The sequence below is a fragment of the Crocodylus porosus genome, unplaced genomic scaffold, assembly GCF_001723895.1.
Source record: "Crocodylus porosus isolate Cpor-Errol unplaced genomic scaffold, CroPor_comp1, whole genome shotgun sequence".
In the NCBI taxonomy this organism is placed as follows: domain Eukaryota; kingdom Metazoa; phylum Chordata; order Crocodylia; family Crocodylidae; genus Crocodylus; species Crocodylus porosus.
The window spans coordinates 14,413,693-14,437,298 of record NW_017728913.1 but is presented as its reverse complement, the minus strand read 5'-3'; the positions used below and the strand labels follow the sequence as shown (position 1 = coordinate 14,437,298).

The following is a 23,606-nucleotide window of genomic DNA, read 5'->3' as shown; positions in this document are numbered from 1 at the left end:
CCCTTCTGATTGACAGAGAGGCCCCACCACTTGCCATTTGTTCCTGATCAGCCAGGAGGCAAAAAACACAGTTTTAAATATGTTGCAGTTTTTGCCTCTCAGCCAATCAGCAGCAAGTTGTGGGGTCACTGGAGCCTCTTGGCCAATCTGCAGCAGGAGGCAAAAACTGCAGCATATTTTAAACCATGGTTTTGCCTCTTGGCCAATCAGGAGCGTGCGCCAAGCAGCAGGGCCACTAGGGCCCTTCTGCCAATCAGCTGCAGGGGGAGTATGTGGCAAAAAGGATCTGAATTTTCTTCTCTATCCCAGATCCCCATACAGAAGGAATGCATTACGTATGTATTCAACATAACCTATGAAAGATGTTCAATAGGTTGGTGGCTCACATTTAAGAAAAACTCATAGAAGAGGCAGGAACAGGCATGGATATTTATCACAAGCAAAATTTCCTCTTTCCAGTAGTCGGCAATAATCCTACCATTGTTTTATTACTTTGTATAAAGGTCCTCTTCCCATGTTTATGTACCTCTGATATAATGGTAGAAGCCCTGAAGAGAAGCAAAGTTAACATAATCAGATTTAGGAACATGTAGATTTTTTACCCAAGGCCACTTTTGAGCGATTTTTCCTGTGAAATGATCAAGGCCAAGGTAAGTAAACAGATTGATATCTTGTTTTTCTAAGCTGACTGAAAGATGTGCTCAAGCTTTTCCAGACCCTTTTTTTTCCCAGATGTATCTTTCTCTATGTTACAATAATGTCAGTACAAAAATTGCGGGTATATTTTTCTTGAACCATGTCAAAGTGTGATATTATTAAATTCATAAAATGTTATTGTACCTCAAACACTCCCTATTAAAATGGCACCAAATAGCTATAAATTGTGGGGATTTTTATATCACCTGGCATTGGAAATACCTCTGTCATTTTCTGATATCAGGGAAAAAGAATTATGGTTATGTTTTAACAAAAATGTATTCTTAGGTTTCTTAAGAGAAGAATTTGGATGGTACCCTTTTAAAGATTCTTTACCTCTGTTTTATATTGTATCTCTGCATTTTGTAAATGTATGCTCCTTGTCATTTTAGTAATGACTTAGTAACTATGTACAGGTGGATTCACTTTTATAGTAAAGTCTGTGTCTTAAGTACTTATGTACTTAAGACCAGAAATTTCTTGGGAAATGAATAAAGATACTTCCAAAGTGCCTGTTCCTTTCCATTACAAGTATCCAATTAAATGATTTGAAGACTGAGATTTTGTTTTTAAACCCTAGTGGCTTGATTCTCTTACAGAAATGTAAACCCATTATTAAATGGCTTGTATCAGTGTAAACTGGAGGAAAAGTTGTGTCCTGTTCCTTTAATTCATATGAAACCTAAAGGCTAAAATATGTTTTTATAAAGTTGTATTTCCAGATGATGATATGGAAGTACAAAACCATTTGTGTTCACTAGAACACAGGAATGCATTACAAACCAGTCTTGGGAAACATTTAAAAAAGTAGATAAACCCAGAAAAAGCATTTAACAGATCTGTAAATGAACCTTTTTCGGTTAGTCCATTTCTAATATACAGCAATGCCCATTCTGTACACCAACGTTTCCTAACCTTTTTCACCCGATGGCACACTTACCTAAATAAAAAAGCACCACAGCACACCAAATGCAGAGCAGGGAGGGGAAGGGCAGAGAGCTGGAGACCGACGGGGTGCAGGGGGTGTTATGTGGCCAGCTGGATGCCGTCAGGGAGGGATGGTGCATGGCCAGCCAGACGGCATTTTTGGCTGGAGCCATGTCCCCTGCATCTGTCTTTGTCCACAGCAGCAGCAGGTGAAGGGCTTGGCTTCAGCCAGGCCAGGGGCATAGCTCTAGCCCAAAATGCTGCAGCACACCTGGACATGCCTGACGGCACACGAGTGTCTCGCGGCACACCAGTTGGGAAATGCTGCTCTACACCTAATATATTTAAAGGTAAAAAATATATAGCCCATTATTGTTTGATTTAAGAATATGCCTATGGCAAATGCTTCTAACTGAATAGTAATAACTCCCATAGGTATTTCTTGAATTGTAGCAAGAGCTGTCCTTGTTATTAGGAGACCTATGAGTATCACTACTGATAGTAACTATGCACATGGTAGGGTACTGATTTTTTAGTACTACTGTAATTTCTGTACTAGCAGGGGATTGATATTTGCCCATTGATATATATGTTTTCCACATTTTATGGGTATGAAAGAAATTTGGATCAAATTAGACTAGACTATTTCTTGCCATTAACTATCAAAGTACAAGAAATATATTGCCCAATATGTAGATATTAGCCTGGAAATTTGTTTAATTGCAGCCACTGTTGGTGAGAAATCACTATTATGTTTTTACTTAAAAGTACCAAACATAGTCAAAATTGCAAGTTGATAAGCACAGCGAATCGCCTTTCCAACTACTAGATAATCTGTAGCGATGTCTTAAAATAGTCCCTCTGACTTAGTAAAAGGCACAGCCAAGTCCTTGTACAGGGGAGGTCTTGAGGAAAATACACAAACCACACATTTTAGCAGCTGGAAGATAAACTGCTTCCAGACACCTTTTCACAGAATTTAAATTTGGTAGAAATGCCAGAGGGTAAACTAAGAAAATCATTTTTAAATTGTATTGGTGGGTTTTCTTTATTTTGTTTTTTTTAGCAGCGTTCTCCATATCTCTTCACCTTACTGCAATTGTCAGCCTCCTGGTAAGAAATGTTGTATTTATAATCAGAATGCTTCTATCCACTCTTTTTGCCATACACACTCAATCTTTGCTGTTGCTGAAATGAGAGATCAGATGCTGGCAAGGCTCTTTTCAAGGTTGTTTTTTGTTAGTTTTACATCTGGAGAGTGGTATGTCTGCCGTTAATTTTTGTTGTTGTTGATGATATTTTTATCTGGCTTACAAGAAAAAGCTTTTCAGGGGAATGGGGAAAAGGTCAATTTAAAGTAGTGTCATCCACTTCAAAGGCAGGAAACTTAAATCGTTATTCTAAAGTATGTAAGATTTTAAGCGTAGGAATCAGCTCTTAGTATTTTGGTTTACTAATATGTGGGTAAGGAGATAAATTCTACTAGAGGTAGTTCATTTCTGCAAAATATTCATACTCCTTTTCACAAGTATTAACACACTGGAGATGTACACATTGGGCACATCTGTATGTTAGAAGTACTGAAGTATGGCATATTAGCCACTCCTACTGTGCCATGTGCACGGCACTTGATTACATTTCACCGCTACATCACTGTAGTGGCGTGCTACACTGGGGGAGAGTGACGCTAAAATGGTATAGCTGCCGATCACATGTAGACCCACATGATCACTACGTTGCCATAGGACACCACACAGCAACATAGTGCTCTGCTACGTTGTTGTAGGGCGACATGTAGATACACCCATTGTAACCTTTCTTATAGGCATGCTTTGGTATTCAGTTCTTTTAATGTACTTCTTTTATTTCCTGTATTGTGAGTTTCCTATTTCTGTATATCTATCATTCAGAACACATTTTAGTCTCAGTGAAAATTGCTGATTTAATGATAATGGAAAAGCAAGTTCTCCACTTAGTGATTGAGAAGCGGAATACAGAGAGCAAACCAAGCTTCTCTTGGTCATGCTATTTTTGCAGCCCTAGCCTATAGGGATTACTCTCCTTTGTGAGAGGGCATATGCATGGATAGGGTGTAGTATATTCTTCTCACATCCATTCAGTTCTGATTCTCTGCATTATATTGGAGACCTACCAACCACCACAGCTACCTTTGCACCACCTGTTTTCATCTTAAACACACCTCTAGATCCATTTTCTACAGCCAGACTCTATGTTACAAGAGCATCTGCTCTGATCCCATCAACTGGGATGCACACCTTAAGGATTTGGAGCAGGGATGCATAAAGTTACAATACAACCCCAAAACAGTAGCCACTCAAATCAACAAAGCCAGACTTAGGCCCCATTCTGACCTACTACAATACCAACCTGGAGACAAGGACAACCAAGTCTCTCTGGTTGTTACCTACAGCCCTCAGCTTGAACAGCTTAGAAATATCATTAATGACCTTCAATCCCTCCTGCAAAAGGGTGGCCATCTCAAATTAGTCATAGGGGACAAACCTGTTCTAGCTTACAGGCAGCCCCCTAACCTCAGATAGTATTTCCCGAGCAACAGGCTGCCTAACTTCAAGTCTCACCAAGGCACCAGGCCTTCTATGCCCCAACATTAATACAGACCACATTCTCACTTGAATGAATAACATGGATTATAACATCTCAGGTTCATTCACTTGTAACTCAATCGATGTCATAAATGCCATAATCTACTTAAAGTGCTCCTTTAGCTTTCTGCATCGGTGAGATGGAGTGAGCCCTCCATAACAGAATGAATGACTAATACTACTCGATATATCATCTACAGAAAGCCATGCAAGCCTGTGGCAGAACACTTTAACTTCCCTGCACACTCCATTGCTGACCTGAGGATACTCCATTGCTGTTCTAAGACAGCAAAGTTTTAAAAATTGCAGAACAAGAAAAGATCCACAGACTGGACTGTGCTAAGTATGGTTTAAACAGGGACTATGGATTCTTATCCCATTACTTGGATTAGTTTTTGTGACCACTTTGTTCCTATGGATTTGTTGCTTGTTTGTTTGCCCTTTCCAGCACTGCCCTCACTTCCCTTCCCTCTCTCCTTGATCTCTCCCCCCGCTTGTCTTTTTTATTCTAATTTCTCTCTCCTTCTTTTACACTGCTCATGCCCATTGCATCAACTCAGAAAAACTTCACACACATACACACACACACACACACACACACACACACAGAGTCTTAATGTAACAGGGAGCCTAGGGCTTTGTAATGTTTACTCTGTGCCATTGGGTTCCTGGGATGGAGTACTCACTCAGACCTCCATGCCTGTGGAGTTCTGTCCTTGAGTCAGCATTCAGCAGAGACTGGTGGGATGGTAAACAGCTTTATCTTTATTAGGAACAGGATTCAGCAACTCACATGCTCACAGCTTGCAGGGAGAACAACAACCCACCGCTACAGATCGCACCCACAGGGCATCAGGGGGAGAGACTGGGTCATCCCACCCACTTAAACGGTCGAGTTACAAGTGAATTCCATATACCACACCCCTCTTCTTTATCTGGGAGTTCCCTTTTAAGTAGTTGGACGTTCATCAGGTGTTACTTTAACTTGGAACATTTCAGGATCATGGAACCAGATCTTGCTAGCACTTGCCTCACTGGTGGGGTCTAGCCTTTACCGCTATCCCATTATATAGTACTTGTACTTCACAGGCAATCTCAACACATGTCTACTCTTAGTTTGCATGGTGTCACCAGGTTCCTCTGTGGGTACTAGTAGATTCTCTGGAGTGTGATGAAATTCTTGCTTATGGTGGTTTGGTTCTTCTTCTGAAGTTTGTTCTGCTGCTGTCTCTTGAGATACATCAACATGTTCTGCTGGTACTGATGAGTAATCCTTTCTTAAGTGTCTTCTGTTCCTCCTGTAGACATTACCATCGGGGGGTTTTATAATGTAGGAGTGCAGTTCATCCCTTTTTGCCATGATGGATGCTGGTGTCTAACCTGTACTTGTTTGCATCCTTACTTTCTCCCCCTGTCATAGACGTGTTAAGAGGGACAGATACTTCAGAGGTCTAATCAGCCTACAGGGGGTAGAGACAGGGCCAGAGGTCCACAGCCCTAGATGGGTGGGACTGAAGTCCTAGAGAGGCAACACAATGGCTGGAGGCCCAGACTGAATAGGACAAAACAGTAACTGGAGTCCAAAAGCCAGGTCTGGCACACTGGGTCTAGGCAGAAGGGTACAGCAAGATAAAAGGAATGGAGGGAAAAAAGGCCAAGGGCCCAACAAGGGGCGTAAGGCCTAGAACAGCCTGATATGAGACTGCATCCAAGTCCCCCTGAAATGACTAACTGGTAACCCCTGCAAGACGTGGGCACAGCTGTAGGGAAGGTTGGAAGCAATGAATAGCCCTTGAGGCAATTAATGTCCTGGAAGGCACAGATGATCCACAGGGGGCAGAATTAGCACCCAAGGGCAGAACAAGGGCAGATGGGATTCGTAAGGAGCCTGAAGGCTTGAGGAAGAAAAAAGCTTGCTCTGGGACCCTGGGGAAGCTTCCCTTTTCTCTAAAAAATAAAGTATTAACAGCAAAGTTTGGCAGATAAGACCAAAGAGCGGAGGGTATCTGGAGAGCAAGGGAGTGTCGTAGCTGCACCTGGGACTCAGTACTAGTATTAGTACAGTACTATTAGTCTATGGGTACATCAACACGAGTTTCTAACTGTACAGTAGCCTAACAATACTGCTCAGTAGCGCATCACAGCACAGACAGTGCTAATATATTACTGCATGTAGTTTCACTAAAAAGGCATTCGCCAGTGCTACCGTACAGTAACTACAGTCAACATGCATTTATTTAATACTTGATTATACAAGTACTAAATAAATGTGTAGTAACCACTGAACATTAGTGAACTTCTAGATGCATCCAGTGTGGAGTAAATGTACTTTGCCTTCTCTATAGTGGTAACATGGATACCTACTCTAATAATGTTTTCTGTGTTTAAAATAGCCTTATATAATAACTAGAAGAAAAATAAAAGAAATTTCAAAATTTTACAATGGAAGGAGAATTTAAATATTTAGTAAGGAAAATGAAAATAATATCTCATATTCACCGTTTTCTTGAACATTAACATTAATTCCAAAGCCTTCAGAAACCCTAACAGCCCACCTGATAGAGAACTCAAGCAGTTCTACAAGCCAAAGACTGCCAAGTTGCAACACAGCTGGGAGCATAAAGAGCTCAAGTATAGACTGTCTGGAGTGCTACTCCTGGGGTGCTCCTCAGCCTCAAAGTAGTGGGCACACTGATTCTAAGGGAGCCTATTTGGTGGGCTGTCCCAGAACCATGGAAACTTTGATAGCTGGGGCTCCTGGGGCATTCTGGATCCTCATCAGCCCTTAAAAGAGACTGCTAAGGAGCAAAGAGCCTAGGAGCTTGAGATGCTCATGAGCTCTGAGACACTGACACTCCTCCCATTCTCTGGCCCATAAGAGGAGGAGAGCAGATATTACATGAGGTTCCATTGGGAGGTTGTTCCAATTCCTAATTTCTTCTTAAGAAAAACTATTCTAACTTCTAATCAATAACTAAAAGAAGGGATAAAATTACACTTCTCTCTAGCCCAGCAATTTTTATAAAGGAGATGGCTATTTTCACAGACACAAAAAGATCCAACTTTGTTGATATGGTGAACTGCATTACACGTGGGCTTCTGCTTCATACATTCATTGATTTATTTGTGAAATTCCTAGAGGCAGAGGGAAGCCACACAAAGGTCTTGAAACTGCAGGCCAAGGTAAACAGCATGTCATAATATATTTAGCAAATGGCAGTATAAACCACAGAAAAATATGGTGGCGGGTGGGGGGGGGATACATTTCCTGGCTGGAAAGTCCTTGAAGTTTAGACAGAATCATTGCCATTGTTTCCTAGCCCTCTACATATAAACTGCCCTTTGCACAGATTATCTGTTAATTCAGTCTACTGTGCTAGGCACACATATCATAAAGAAGTAGAATATGCGTGCCACCCCAGAGATGGAGGTAAGAAATATAGTCTGATTTTTATTAAAAGTAAAGGGAATTTGCCTCCTGAAGAGACCACCTTCCATCCCCAAATTTCACTGAATAATGTGTGAATAACGCAACCATTTTTCCCCCCTTCTGCTATTGAAAAAGCTAACCTTGGAACTGCGTTGCCTTTTATACAATGATTCTAATATTAGCTCTATTCTGAATCATTGTATTGGAAGTATTGCAGTTCCAAAGTTAGCGTTTTTAATAGCAAAAGAAAAAAATGAAAGGGATTTCCTTGTGAAGCAAGGAATTATTTTATGCATAGTCATCTATGTAACTCCACTGCAAAGTGTGAAATGTTTTGATTGCTAGTGAAAATGTTGCTTTGGATACCTGCGGTTTGCCTCTACTGCAGCTCAGTCTTGTTACATGGTGGCTCAGAACTGTGCTCTGTCCTGGGGCAGTGCAAGCTCGTAAACAATGAAGTATCTTTGCCATCTTATTTGTTTCATTATCTTTCACAGCAAGTTCAGACTCCAGTCAACACGTGCAATGCTAGGAATTTTGAGACGCACATCTGATCCATTTGGCAAGCTCTCACAGTATGTTCACTCAAGATAACTGACAAGGATAAAGTTAATTGACAGAACTTCAGTGAGTCTGAGAAATGTGCTGTTTTTCTGCTGATGCAGGCAGACTTTCTAAAGATTCTCTCCTTTTATGGCTTAATACCTATTCTGTGCAATAAACTCTGCCTACAATTGAATTCATGAGTAAGAAACAGATCTTCACAATTCTGAGATTCCCATATGAGCCCAGAAATTTTGTCTACAACACCAGACTTGTTTGTTGAACATAAAAGAACATAAATCCTCTATAGGTCCCAAGAGAGATGTTAGAGAAAGGGAGTAATCATTATAAACCACTTAGTGCTGTATGTACTGTATCATGTTGCCGTGAGAAAGTTATGTTTGATTGGCTCATAAAACAGGTTTAGTAAATCCTTTAAATAGTGATTTGGGCAATTGTGCTTACTGCAATACTATACTAGTGAGTGCATTATAAGGATTACAATGTCTCCAGAATGGTCACTTGGGGACAAGTGGATTTCTGATAATCCGAATGATAGTGTTTTGCTTTTGTTTTTTGTTTTGTTTTCACTTCTGTGTCAGATGTCACATCTCACTTTCCTATTTCTATGGCACGTTATACATCTGGTTTATGTATCATCTTATCTTTGTTTGGTCTGGTTATTCTTTTTTTTATACCAACTGCTTTCAAGTCTTTCAAAGCTAAACTCGATTAACATGTCATTAGTAATGCACAGACAAAATCAGAAGTGTATTAGTTGCAAGAGAGTTTTGTTTGCAAATAGTGTGTAGAAAGGTCAAAAAGGAAATATCTAAATACAAAAGAGAGTCCTGGCCAAACTGTCTTATCTGAGTCTATTCTGTATATGCTGAAGCCTGGCTCTTTTATGCTAGACAGGACATTCAGTTATTCTCTCATCTTGCTGAGTTATTAGTGCACATTTTAAAGAGTTCTAGGATTTAAACTCTGTGGAATTTGAATTTTTCTTTTACCCCCAGGGCAGCAGGAGTCCGGAAGGTACAGTGGAAAGCAGTGTATAAATTACAGAGCAGCAGTGGTGACTGGAGCATACCTAACATCCAAAGTTATGCAGTTTGAAGTCAGTAAATATAATACCTACCATAGGTTTTTACTCACCATTCAAGAAACAGAAGAATGAACAAAGATAGCTTTTGAATTTTTTGTTTTGTTTTTTAGTTTTTTAGTTAAGGCCATAAACAAGAAGACCTGCTTAGAAAACTTCATGTTTACTGACTATAAAAGAATAAACCAAACTGTGGTCTCAAGTCTCTGATCCTAAAATATCATCATATACAAATATGCTTTAATGCATATCATTATATGCACACATATAATAATTATAGAGGTTATGTTAAGAGGAAAAAATTGATATATACTTTAAAGGGTCAAATTATCGTAATATATCAGAGTGATTTGGAAAATAATGAAAAACATGCTGGTAATAAAACAATTGGTATTATTTCATAAGTTTAACAAAGATTTAAAACTGAAATACATGGCAGTAATAGATTTTGAACACATTTTAATGAGCTTGTTCACTGCATTCATTTTTTAATTAAGTAGTAAAAATAGTGGTCCTTTAAGTGGAGATAATAAATGCATGAACCTTACTTGCACAAACATGCAACACAAGAATTTATTGCCTCCTGTCTAGGTAAGGACCTGGGAATCATTATAAAGATTAGCCTTATTGTGGGGGTGGGACTGGGGACTTCAGTGGAAAATTATGAAGTAATAATTTTCACATGAAACATTGCTAGGCTTATTTGGCAAAGTTGTGGGTAGCACTGTTTGTTTCCTACAAAAGAATTCAACAGCATTTTACTATTTTTTAATCCAAGCTGCCTTAAGAAATATGTAGTGTGTGTGTCTTTCTTCATAAGAAACCATGAGAAATGCTTGAAAACTTCATGAAGAGTAGGAAACTTTGCCAGGCAAATGCCATCATCTTCTAAGAATCTAAGTTCTTATTTAAAAATAAAAGTCTATCCCTAATATTTGCCAATATATCTAGCAAATGCAAGCCAGACAGAAACCAACGCAGTGCTGGCTTTCTAAGCTCACTGATAGTTCTGGTTCCTCAGCTGTTGTTTAGAGCTTTATACATTGCAAGGGAGGGAAAACTGTCCAGAACTGTACTGCCCATTTCCTAGGCTTGGAACTGTTTGTCAGTCCAGTCTCCAACTGCAAAAGGAGGAGGCACAAATATGGTCTAAGTGTCACAAAGCTTACACTTTTGTACCTTTTCTCATTGGCTGCACCTTTTGTGGTCTGGGTGCTATACCAAATCAGTCCTCAGCTGTTTGCCCAGCCTATTTATTCGATGGGTCAAAGAGAAGGCAGTCTGCTCTAAGGGCTACTCTTCAGGACTATTTCTTGTGTCAGCTGATGGATGGAATGGGTAGGAAAGGTAAAACATAGATAACTCATCTCTACTGTGAGCCACCATAGGCAAACAGATGGGATATATATATTAGCGCTGTGCGAAGCTTTGGTCCCTGATTCGATTCAGCAGAGATATGGCCCAATTTGGTAGCCTAAGCTCCAAATCTGAATCCAATCAGAGGACCTTTAATCTCTCCAACTCAATTCAGAGAGATTCAGAGATTTGGACATAGACCTAGCTTTACATGTATTTTCTACATACCTCTAGGTAGCAGGCAGCTCATGAATGCTGAGATGCTGGGGCACATGGAGCATCCCACAGAAGTTCAGGGGCTCCACAGAGCACTCAGCATCAGACCTGGAAGTGGACCAGAAGTACTTCTGGTCCACTTCTGGGTCTGCCAGGGAGTATGTGGGGGTGGCAGGGCAGCTCGGCAGCTGGTACCTCCTACGTCTGGGATAAAATATAAAATATAAATTATATATATTTATATAAATATACATTTATATTTAAATATTTATAAATATATATTTAGGCCCCTGTCCAGCAAAGTTCCTTGTGTAACTACAAACATACCTACATTTAACCATCTGATTAAGAGCTCTGCTGGACTGTTGTCTTAACGCTACTTCACCCTTTCCAAGGTTCCTTTCCTGCAACACTAGAGAAGGGTGAGTTGTTAGTTGAAACCAAAGCCATTGAGCTTTTGCTGGTTGGTTGCAAAATGTTACTGCTAATGTTACACATACCAATTGCTTGCCCACCCTTAAAAATAATTTGAAACTGCATATTCTTCTCTGTTATGATTATGTTATTCCTCCCCATTCTATATTATACTTGCTTTTCCTATGAGGAACAAACCTACTCTGGGTTTTGTTCAAAATGCTAACTCCACTTTTATTTTCTTAACCTCAATGAATGATTTTATTATGTGTTTAAGCCAGTAGCAACTTGGAAGAAGAACCTAGGATTAAAATGACTGGTTTCAGTAACATGCCTTTAGCATGGAAAATATATTTCTTGTTTTTAAAATGCAGTGTGAGTAGACTGATAAAAACATGAAGCTTCTATGGAAAATTAATCAGTCAATGTTTGATTTTCTTTTCCTTTCAGGTATGACTTTGTAGAAGTTGAAGAACCTAGCGATGGTACTATTTTAGGGCGCTGGTGTGGTTCCAGTGCTGTGCCAAGCAAACAAATCTCCAAAGGAAACCAGATCAGGATAAGATTTGTATCTGATGAATATTTCCCTTCTGAACCTGGATTCTGCATTCATTACAATCTTCTTGTGCCAGTAAGTAACATTGTTTTGGGGCCAGAATATTTCAGGAAAACAAAATCTTAAAAATAATATGTCTCAAGAGAGTAATTTGATAGTTTGGGGTGAGTTACTGATTGTTTATCTTTTATTATCATTATTATTTTTTTTAAGTCTGAGTGTCTTCCAATGCCATAAATTTTGTTCCTGTATTATAACTAACTAAATGTTCTTGTGGTTAGTACGGATGGCTTTGGGTTGGGAAGTTGTGGGCTCAGTCATTTATGTGGAAACTTCAGTAAAACATTTGCATTCCTAATGCAGTACTGTAAAAAGGGCATTTTTGAGCTTTAAGAAGAAATTGGCCAACATAAAGAATCAGCTGCTTGTCTTTGGAAATCTAGCATTTCAAAGATAATTGGGAAATTGTACCAAGAAACTGGACTTCTCCCAGGGGAAGAATTGAAGTAATTAATGTATTAATGTGTAACTTCCAATTAAAAAGAGACAGCCAATCTTCCGTGTACTCTAAATGATTGTAAATAACTGAAATACATAAAAGTTATTATTTCATTCTTGTAGAAACGCACTTTTCTGAGTGTTGGTTGGCACTAGTAATTCCCAAGATACTCAACACGTCTCAAAAACCAGGCCCTCTCTTTGAAAACTCTGTCACTAACATATGCCAATTTTCACTTTCAGTGTATTGCTACTGCTTTTATTAAACAATATGCAACTCTTCCAGTGGCCAGAATAATGCTTGTGTAAATTTCCAAGGAGGGGATAATATTGTAAAGAATAAACGAATACCAGGAATGATTTCATTCTGAATACATTACCCCTATTTAAAAACCAGAGGGTTGTATTTTTAAGTTGTTCTTGGCTTATTCTATGTTCATTGTCTTGTGGCCCAATTGATTCTGTTGGCTGAAACTATTTGAAAATTTGTTTATGAAAAAAAATCATGATAGGTTGTGACTCTTTTGACTTCAGTTATACACAGGAAATGTGTCTTTTATTTTACTTTTCTTATGATATTCACTTTACTTTTTCTCATAATGTGCATGCATTTGGGAAGCTAGAGAGGAGGTAATAGAGATTTCTAACAGCCTCTACTATAAAAATAATGATCTCATATGTGAGTGCTTGAAATACTCAAGTAGAAAGCTCTAAACCCAGAGTTTCATGGATACTCAGGTGTATAGTTCCTGCACACGAACTTGCTTCCATGGATTTTAGTCGATGTTAGATGCTTATCTGTCTTTGCAGTTCAGGATCTAAATGATTAAAGTTATTAGTAATAACAGTAGTTACCACCTTTACTTGTTATGCTGTGAAGTGGCATCTTTTAGTAATTCTGTGTTATATATTTGCAGTGAACCCTGTTACCAAACAAAATTAAGGCAGATTCAGATGAACCACTAATTGAACTGATTTTGTATACGTGGACAAGCTGCACAGTCCCATGTAGAATTAAGGGAATAATTGTAGACCTGAGAGCAAAATTTTACCTAGTATGTTCAGTTTTATAAAATGGTAATAGAAAGTCCCCCAACAGGTGTTTTTCCATGGGTAGCTGCCAAATTCCTCATTGCCATCCTGACACATCTAACAGGTGGGAAGTGATATCATATGTGATCAGTGTGTAATCTAAATTCCATCTGAAATTGTGGAATGGTTTTAAAAAATCCCTGAATACCAAAATACATTTTCCTTATATTCATACAATGCCACACAATATGGACTCTATAACAACAGAGCTGTTTAAACATATTTAGAGAACTGTCTATGAAACTTGAAGAATTTTATGTTATCTTCCCAGCAAGTATGAAGAGTATCTTTTTGATAGACAAGAACCGTGAAAACATGAGGATTTTTTATTCCTGGCCCTAATAACTCCAATCACTCATCAAAAAGCCTGGAATTTAAAAGGTGTCTGCCATTGATGGAAGTAAGTTAAAATTTTGAAGAGCAAGTACTAAATAAGTGAATTTAGAACAGTAATATTACAGGAGTGGTAAGGTTACTATTAAAATAGCTAGTTTATGCTGACCAATTGTTATGAGAATCGTTATTCCACCTATCACTGTTATGGATTTGTTATATGGCATTACATGTTGAATATTTCTTTTTCAATACTTTGAAGTTCCCATTTCAAGGTCTTCATGGTCACTAGTAAGTAGGAGTCTATTTAAATCACAGAAAAATTGAACAGTTATTATGGGTTGTTGGCAGGGGGAAGAGGGACAAGGGAGTAACTTCCATCTTGTCTGCTGGCTACCATTCATATGACCCTGCCCAGCAGCATGGACTGGTTGAGAGGCCCCAGTGGTGGATGGAGGAACAAGGTGGCAGCCACTATCCTGTTTGCTGCCTGTCATGCTGCCCTTCCAGCCAGTGTTTCCCGTCCCCCTAGGCAGGCTGTGAGGCGGGGCCACACTGGGCAGTGAGGACCGCTGGCACCCACTAAGGAGCCAACATTTTGTTTTTATTGATTTTTTTTTAAGTTGATTTTGTGGACAATCTCTGATATTGTGGTTTCCACTGAATCTGCAGAATCTCAAACTGAGTAGACCCTTACTAATATGGGACAACCTTCCATTGTGTCACTTGTCTTTGTAGAAACTCTGTCACTGTGTTTGACTCTTGCTCATCCTGGGCTTCAGACAGGTGTAATTCTGGAGAGAGAGTTGCACGTTTCAAGGGAGAATAAGGAAAGCTATACTGGAAGGTCAAGTTAAAATTAAGGCTGGCTTTTAAACATACTAGCAGTTTTGGAATGCTAGAATACGTTCCTGAATGGTGAGACGTTTGAAAATTTTAAGACAGGCTTGTTTGGTTTATAACAGATATATCACCCCCAAGCACAAATATGAAGTTATGTATATATATGTATGTGTATATGTATGTATATGTGCACATAAAATGTATATTTGTGTGTGTAAATATATCCATGGATGAACACATACATATGCTTCTGCATTTGTATAGATGTACATATCTGTACAGGGTGATAACTATGATAAAATTGACAAGCCAATAATAATTTTTAGGCATGATATGATATAAATAGTTGTCATGTTAGATAGCAATTCTATCCTCTCTTGCACAGGTATCATTCAGGAATAATTCTATTCATGCTACTGGAATGTCAACAATTTGAGCTCAGAATAAGTTCCTTGGTGGACGCGTCTACACGGGATGCTACCTCACCATAGCAATGAGCTACAGTGCCATAGCTCATTTCCATGGGGATGTAGCATCAGCAGGCACTAACCGTGACACTGCTGCTACTGCACAGTAGCTCATTGTTACTGCACAGAGGATCAAAAATGACCCATGTGCTGCTGGGACTGCACAGTCATTTAATACTTGATTTAATGTGCAACTCTACATTAGCAAGTACTAAATGTCTGTGCAGTACCAACCGTGTAGTCAGGGTCACGTGCAGATGCACCCACTATGTACAACAAAATGGAAATACTTTTTCAGTATAACTATTTGTATGTATGTGTGTGCAATTTTATTGTTGAAATAGGATGTGCTCTTTTCTCTGTTAATTCTATTTTGTAACATGGTCTAAAATTATTCTTTCACATTTCTGTTTGCAGCCCTTATAGTTGTCAACTACATGGATTGTATTTTATGTTAAACATAAGAGATGGGCTTCAGAATTGAACCTGTTTTATCTAAACAATAGATACTAAAAACTCTTGCACAAAATTAAATGTCACTAATTTTCTTACTTTAAAATTGTAATCATAATTCCTACAACGGTTCATAAAAGATATAATCCCAAAGTCTAAAAATGAAATATGCCTGCTATTGAAGAAGCAGAAAGTGTAAATAAATGTAAAGTCATAAAACAGATGCTGAGCTGGTCCACTTTTATGACTTGGTCCTAAACAGTTAACATCTTTTTCATTCTGCTGTGGGATAAAAGCCTAGTAGATTAGCAGTGAGAGATTGTTTGGGGAGAAATGAAGCAAAACTGAAATAAAACAGTTCAAGCTTGTTTCTGTTATTGAAGGCCACACACAGTGAAGGGCAAGGGACATATATTTCAGGTCTTTTGGTTAGAGAGAGAAAGAGAGAGATGGTTTTGTTTAATTCTGCTGTAATTGATAAGGGTTTTTTTCCTGCTTTGCGTACTAAACTGCAGACCAACTTTTCATGTAATGATTAAGTATATCAAGAACAGTGGTTGGTCTAATTACTTTATTTTTTTGATTTAAGACAAAAGACATTCCAGCTGTTCCTTTGATGTAATTAGCCGTAATGTAATTTTATATAAAGCTGTTACTATATACAAATTGTACATACTGTAAATGCCAAAAAATCTTTGACCAGATCTAATAAATTTTCTTCAAAGACCTCTTGCATGTAATATAGAATTCAGTCTTCTGTCATTCTTCAGTTTTAGACAGCCTACTAGCTATACAGCCTATATTCTGGCCAAATTTTACTTTTCTTGTCTGCTCCATACTTGTAAATGATTGGTTTTCCAATTGTAATATTAAATGGAAGTATTAGGAAATGTTTTCCTTACTAAAGAAATCAAATTTGCATAGATTTAAACTTCCTAAACTTTTTTAATGAGTCTATCATTTTGAGTCATTCTTTCATATTGTGTCCAAATATTTTGAGTGTTTCCATGATGAAGAGTGCATTATACAGTAAAGTCTACCTAATCAAGGGTTTGAAGCTCAGTTTTTTGGTGTGTAAAAACAGGACAAAATATTGCCAAAGCAATTATTTTCAGTAATCTCCTAGAATTACATTGTGAAAAGCTATCCATATTCCTTTCAAATAAAGCTTTAATTTACATAGTAACCATATGCAATTGAAAGAAACCTTATAAATTATTACAATTTGTGTCTGGGTAACATTCTTTCTTGTGACTTGTTTAGTTTAAATTATGTCAGTTACAAGTTTGGCATGGAGAGTTCCATGTAATAAAGTGTATTGTTACTTGGGGGAGCCGGTGAATGGGATACTTGATGCCTGAGGTGCCATTAAGGAATGCATGACTGATTGCCAAAGTAGTTATTAATTATGCAGGGCACTGAGAACAAAGCAGCTCCAGTTAAAGTTGAAGTTTGGGGTGACTATCCCCTCCCCCTTTCTTGGTAGCATGTTATTTGTTACTGAAGATCATGCCAAGGTTTCTTCGCAAGAAACACATTTAACCCTCTTGTACACAAGTTGAGATGGAGAACAAAATCCAAGAAACTTCTGAAAGATTGCCTTGGTTTTAAAAGTAATTTTTCAGGTGCTTTGAGCTATGGATGAGATACCTGTGGGTGGCAACTTGCATTTCAGTCTGCAAGTGAATTCTCTTGAAGAGTGCTTGGTATTGGATGAAGAGCAGTATCTTAAGGGTAGGCAACCATGGTTGAGATTTACATGTATTACATTCCCTCCAGATCAGCCAAGCTAAGGCATACCAAGGACTTCTTATGCATGATTTTAGCATACATTAAATGTATGGTTTTGGTGTGTGTGTGTGTGTGTGTGTGTGTGTGAAATATATTATATATTTTTTTTTTTACAAAGAATGTTAAATTAAAATGAAAGGACTGAAGGTCGAAGAAAATATTGCTGCAACCAGAAAGAAGGAAGCACTGATCCTGTGACAAGAAGGTGATGGGAAATGCCTTGTTTCTCTTCACTGTTTAACTGAAGTCAATGGTACAACATATGACTCGTAAGTTGGAGGTTTAGGAGCTAAGAGAACAGCAACTTTAGCTCCTTACCAAAACTTATTACATACATTGCAAAACAAGGTTTTATGTTCCAAATGGGTAAAAGAAGAGCTTTGTTTGATAGGGTGGGTAGAAGCACAAGGAAAAGGAAAGGAGGCATCTTGAAGACTTTCCCAGCTTGGGTTGTATCCACCAGCCTAGCCCAGCAGTGCTGTTTTGCCCTGCTAAAATTCATGCTGAACAGAAAGAGGAATCTGAAAGCTTTTCACACAGAGAGATGGAACCTTAACCAAAATCTGTCTCCTTTGTTGGCTCTGCTAGAATCAAGAGGTTCCAGGGATTATGCTAGGAAATTTTAGCTCAAATAAGTTGAAGCATTTCAGAATATGTTACTTAAAAAATCAGTTATGAAAAATATTCTTTACAGGAAAGGAAAATTTGAAACTGAAGAAATAAGTCAAGTTTCAGAATACTCTTCCCTTGAAGTTTCCCTAATGAATTGACTTTGTGATCCAGATCATAGAAGAATTCACCTTCAAATCCTGAAGCGTAAATTCCATGCTTGATGAAAAAAGTTAAGTAATTGAGAATTCATGAACAAAAATGAAGACTACAGCTATTGTTATCCTGTATGGCTTAAATGAAAAGAAAGCAGTAATAGGGGACAGTTACCTCTTAAGATAACATAGTGTTTTTCCCAGACCTTACTTCTTCTAACAAGCACATAAGAAAAAAAAGCTTACCTCCTAAGCATAATTTTATAGATGCTAGGGGTTAGAAGGGACCTTACAGATCATTGGGTCCAGCCCCCTCTGCACTTGGGTAGGAAAGACTGTTGGGATCAGATGACCCCAGCAAGATGCACATCAATTGTTTTTTTGAAGATTGCCAAGCTTGAATGACTGTACCACCTCTGGGGGGAGCCTATTCCAAACCCTCAGCACTCGACCTGTAAGGAAGGCTTTCCTTATGTCTAGCCTTAAATGATCCTCAATCAACTTGTTCCAATTATTTCTTGTCCTCCCTGGGTGGGCTTCGGGAACAGATGCTGCCCCAGGCCCTAATATACACCCAAAGATCTAGAGAGACAGGATTCAAAACATGCCTAGTTTTTCCAGAAAAACTTTGAATAATTCCTGACTAGTTTCGACAGCCCTTGTTTCATTTTGAGCTGGTTTCAAAGCCCTTTGTTTCGCTTCGATTTTGCTGTTTCGAGCTTGAAACAGGTCAAAGCAGCGTTGAACCGAAACAGCCAGTGAAATTTTGCACAGTCCTACTGCACAGTCCCAGAGGCATATGGGTTGTTTCTGACCCTGTGTCACTGTAGCAATGACCTACTGTGTAGTACCACATTGTTATGGTGATGTAATGGCAGCACCACGGTTAGTGCCCACTACAATATGCTGCTATAGCAACAAGCTACCTTGACGTAGCTCATCACTACAGTGACACAGTGTCTTGTGTAGACACACCCCCTGGACACCTTATTGTCTGACTAGGGTGTGCAGTGGATCATATCCAGTATAATGACATATAATAGAATTTCTAAGTTATGTGTTCGGGGGTGGGGGGGGTTGGTCTTTTTTAAGGGCTTAGGAAAACGCTGAGTGGGAAAAAAAATAAAGAACTGATGTCCAGAGTAATTCTGCTTGTGAAATAAAGCACTCACAAGTTAGGAAATGCCAGAATTAAGCTAGCTATGTATCTACATATATTATTATACAGCCTTTAATTGCATGATTGGCTATTTTCCTACACCTATGGAATACGCTGAGATGAAGACCATATAAACAACCTCAATCTTTGAGCATTTGGCTTTGCAGTCTCTCTCTCTCTACATACATACATACATACATACACACACACACACACATATATATATATATATATATATATATATATAAAATTAAACACGCACATATGTATATAAATAAATTAAAGAAATCAAATGTGTATATATATGTGTATGTGTGTGTGTGAGCGTGTGTGTGTGTTTTAAAAGTATGTTACTTTAACAATATTTCCCTTGTCTTGGATTACAAGCTTATTGTGAAAAGAACTGATTTCATACACTTTTGTATGACATTTTATGATTTTTGGGGGGGTGGGCACTAGTGTTACCACAATATAATTTTATTATGAAAATATGGTTTTATCTTATTTTTTCTATAGTTGAGTAGGTTTCAATTCTTAGTCATCATTCATATTTATTTTGTATATGTTTAATCTGATCACAGATTTTTATATAACCGTGGGCATGATGCTACCCGTGGCCTCACTTGAATAGAAGGATCCTGGGGTGCCTGGTAGCCGGTGCCCTGCTCAGCTCCCTGGGTAGCTGCTGCAGGGTCCCCCAGTGGATGGTCTCCCCTGACAATCAAAACAACCTTGCAGACCATTATAAAACTATTTACAGAATTTAATTATTTACAAGATACATATAACACAATAATACAAATAATGTTATGCAACATAACCCAACAATGATGGCTTAAGGGTTAATGCTTCTCGGATACACCTTACACCAGGAGAAGGCATACAAGTTACTCATGATAAATAAGGATCCAATAAATAAATTAATTGATACACCAACTAATAAACCATCAAGAACTTATTTACACAGTCTATAACTTGTATGCTCCAGGGTAGCTATAAGGACCTTCTGTATGCTGCCCCTTGGCTTGGTTTCTCAGGGGGCAGGACTGCTTGTGGGTCCCTGCTGCTGGCATCCCTTGCATGAGCTTCAGGGGTCTCAGTGCAGCAGGCAGTAGCTCCTCCCCTGTGATCCCTGCAAGAGAACTTATTCCTGCATGTGAATGCGCCAGTCGCCCGCCTGGCGACTAGGTCCCAGTATCCCCTCTTCCGGTCACCAGCCTCTCCTCCCTCCTTCTCGCTCTCTCTGCGCCTGCCGCACTCACCTGCCATGACTTTGTTGTTATTCCAGGTTCAGTTGGATCTTCCTGTGCGGCGCGTGCAAGAGTGTCCAAAAATGAGACTGGTGATCTGCGGGGACTCCTGAGGGCTCCTCCTCCCCTACACCCTCGCCCGGTCCTCCGGGATGAGTGTCCTCACCACTCCTCTTAAGCAAAGTCTCAGTCCCTCTTTTTACCAGGGGTGCTGCAGGGTACGACCCCGCTGCTTCCGTCCTCCGTCTAGGGGGTTCCCGCAGTTTCCCCTGCGTCGTATGGCGCAGCCACCACTTGAGGTCTATTGGCTACAGCCGGCCCCAGGCTTGCGTTATGCCCTCTGCCCACCGGGTATTGCGACCCCCGGGCGCCTGACTCACCGCTGGTTCCCCGTGTTCTCACCGGCCGTCCCTGCTCACTGCGCCAGAACGTCCGGGTTCCATGCCGGACGACGCCTACTTGCTCCTCCGCGTCCTCATCCGCAACCGCAGTCCTGGCCAGCCACTCTGGCTTGGCGGATCCTCGCTGGGCAACGTGGATCCGCCCCTCCTCACTCTTGCCTGCGGCCGGGGACCACGCCGTACAACCTGGCTCTGCGGTTCTGCACTGGGCGGGGTGACTACGCTCCCCCACGCCCTCGCTGGCGTCTGGAATCCACACCGGCAACTCTGGCTCGGTGGCTTCATGCTGCGTGGAGTGAATCCGCCCCTCCGTCCCCTTACCGGTGGCTGGAAAGCCTGTCAACCGCCCCGGCTTTGCGGCTTTGCGCTGGGCGAAGTGGATCCGCCCCTCCGCTTCCTCCACGGCTGCTGAGGACCACACTCGCAGCTCCGGCTCCGTGGCTTGGGGCTGGGCAGCGGGGATCTACCTCGCCGCTTCCTCCCCGATGGCTGGGGACCACCCTCGCAGCTCCGGTCCGGCGGCTCCTCGCTGGGCGGCGTGGATCCGCCCCTCCGCTTCCGGTCCCACTGCTTGCCGTCCCTGGACGGATCTCGCGCTCTTCTTTAAACTGCCTGCTTCATCCGGGGGCCTGGATCGGGGAAGTAATTGCTCCGCCCCCTGTGCGCGAGCCGCAGGAGCCTCCCGGAGCCCCCTAGTCCGGGTAACTCCCAGACACTGCACCAACCCTCATCCCCTGGCACAGCAGGGAGTAGTGTCTGGGATGCAAGTTGTAGCAGCTCCCCATGCCCAGCACAACCTCATACCACCTGGCACATGTAGGCCCACTCCATAGGCCCTGCCTGCCACCAGGGCTTCTGATGGGCTGGAGGAGTTCCCTGACCCCTCTATCCCAGTGCTCCCTTTGACACACTGAGCCTGACCCACCCTGGTGCCTTCTCACTTGTGAAGAAAACCAGGGCAGTCTCCCTCTGGTCCTGCATCTGCCTCCCCTCCTGTGTTCACCCACACCATACAAGTGCTTGTAGGAGGGTCATCCCAGGCTCAGGGTCTCCTGACAGGCAGGTGCTCTTTTGTGCCTGCCCCTGCAGGGCTCTGAAGGGAGAAAAGAGAAAGAAAGGATGCTCTGTTTCTCTCCCATGCAGCCTCTAGCTGCCACCTCTGCAGGGCTCCAACAGGGGCTCTCTGAGGGACAGCTGTGGTGAGGTCCTTTTCCTGGCCTCCAGCCTGTCTCTCTTCCCCTTTTGTTCTCCTCCCCAGGAAAAACTGCTCCCCCTTTTTAAACAAGCACTTTTAGGCAATCCCAGGCGAGGACTCTTTCCAGGGTTTTGCTAAGGTTCCTCTCATTCAAACCCTGGCTGGGGTTACATCACTTCTCCCACTTCAAAGAGGGCTGCCATCAAAGAAGCTTCACTCGCCCTTAAGGCAAGTCATGTCCTTACTGGGAAAAACTCTCTCTCTTTTCATACTATCCCTCTGCGGGGCAGCCCTCCCTATCCCTTCAGGTGAGTACAATTTTAATGCTGCTATATCTAAAAGGAATTCAGTGCCAGGCATTTTGGTGCCATTTGACATTTCAAACAGGTAGTATGCCTACCTTCTCTATTTAGTCCTTTTCCTGTAATTAAGTTTGTACAAAGCTTTCCTCTGGCTGATTAGCTAACATTGGGGGCATCTGCATGTGTGCTTTACAGTAAAATAGACTAATTAGCTCCACAGTAACGCATCACTGTCTAGACTTGCACTGGTATTAGGGCACAGTAGATTAATTAACTCCTTTTGCAATATCACTGTTCTTTTATTAAAAAAAAAATCAGAAAATCACTTTGGCTGATTCTTTTTTCTTTTTTTGGAAATAGATTTTATTGTGTTGTGGCTTCTGTGTATGGTGACTTTTTACTGAAGTCTAGATTGTCTGCAGCTCTTTTACAGGTTTTTCTTTACTGGCAAGGACTAGAAATGTATGTAGCCTTTAAACTCAGAGTGTTACAAGAAGCAGGAGGTTTAGATTATCCCAACACATATGTTATCTCTTTGCCCATCTCTTAGTTTTCCTATCCCATCAAGTTGGCTTGATTTACCAGAAGAAACAGACATTGCTACCTGGAGCCCAGGGCTGACTCCTCAGGCCCCTATTGTCAGTGGTGGTGTAGCAGGTGCACTCTAGGACACTGAGAGAAAGAATGGGATTCTTAATGAACAATTCTTCCCTAAAATCCTAAGGTAAAATGGCTCTGTGTACTTCTCCTATTGTGATCCAGGATCTATATGATGTTTGATACTGGATTTCACATATAAAATTTCTCAGAATAGCTCAGAGGGTGGTGGTGGACGGGTCATATTTGACCTGGGTGGAAGTGGGCAGCGGAGTCCCCCAGGGCTCGGTCCTTGGGCCTGCGCTGTTCAATTTCTTCATTAGCGATTTGGATGATGGGATGAAAAGCAACCTGTTTAAATTCGCTGATGATACCAAAATTTGGGGTGAGGTGAGCACGCTAGTAGGGAGAGAAAGATTGCAGCAAGACCTGGATAGGTTGCAGCGGTGGGCTAACCTAAACAGGATGCATTTCAATACTGGCAAGTGCAGGGTGCTGCACTTGGGCAGTAGAAACCAGCAGCACACTTATAGAATGGGAAACTCCCTTCTTGAGAGCACAGAGGCAGAAAGGGATCTTGGAGTCATTATTGAC

The 23,606-nt window shown here is 40.7% G+C and overlaps 1 protein-coding gene across 1 annotated transcript in view; it reads left to right on the top strand.

Moving 5' to 3' along the window:
- The window catches only part of PDGFC (platelet derived growth factor C), a 212,521-nt gene that overhangs the window by 141,148 nt on the left and 47,767 nt on the right, over positions 1-23,606 (top strand). The window contains exon 3 of the mRNA XM_019534518.1: positions 11,762-11,942. Coding sequence (XP_019390063.1) covers positions 11,762-11,942 — 181 coding nt within the window. The remainder of the gene's footprint in view (positions 1-11,761; positions 11,943-23,606) is intronic.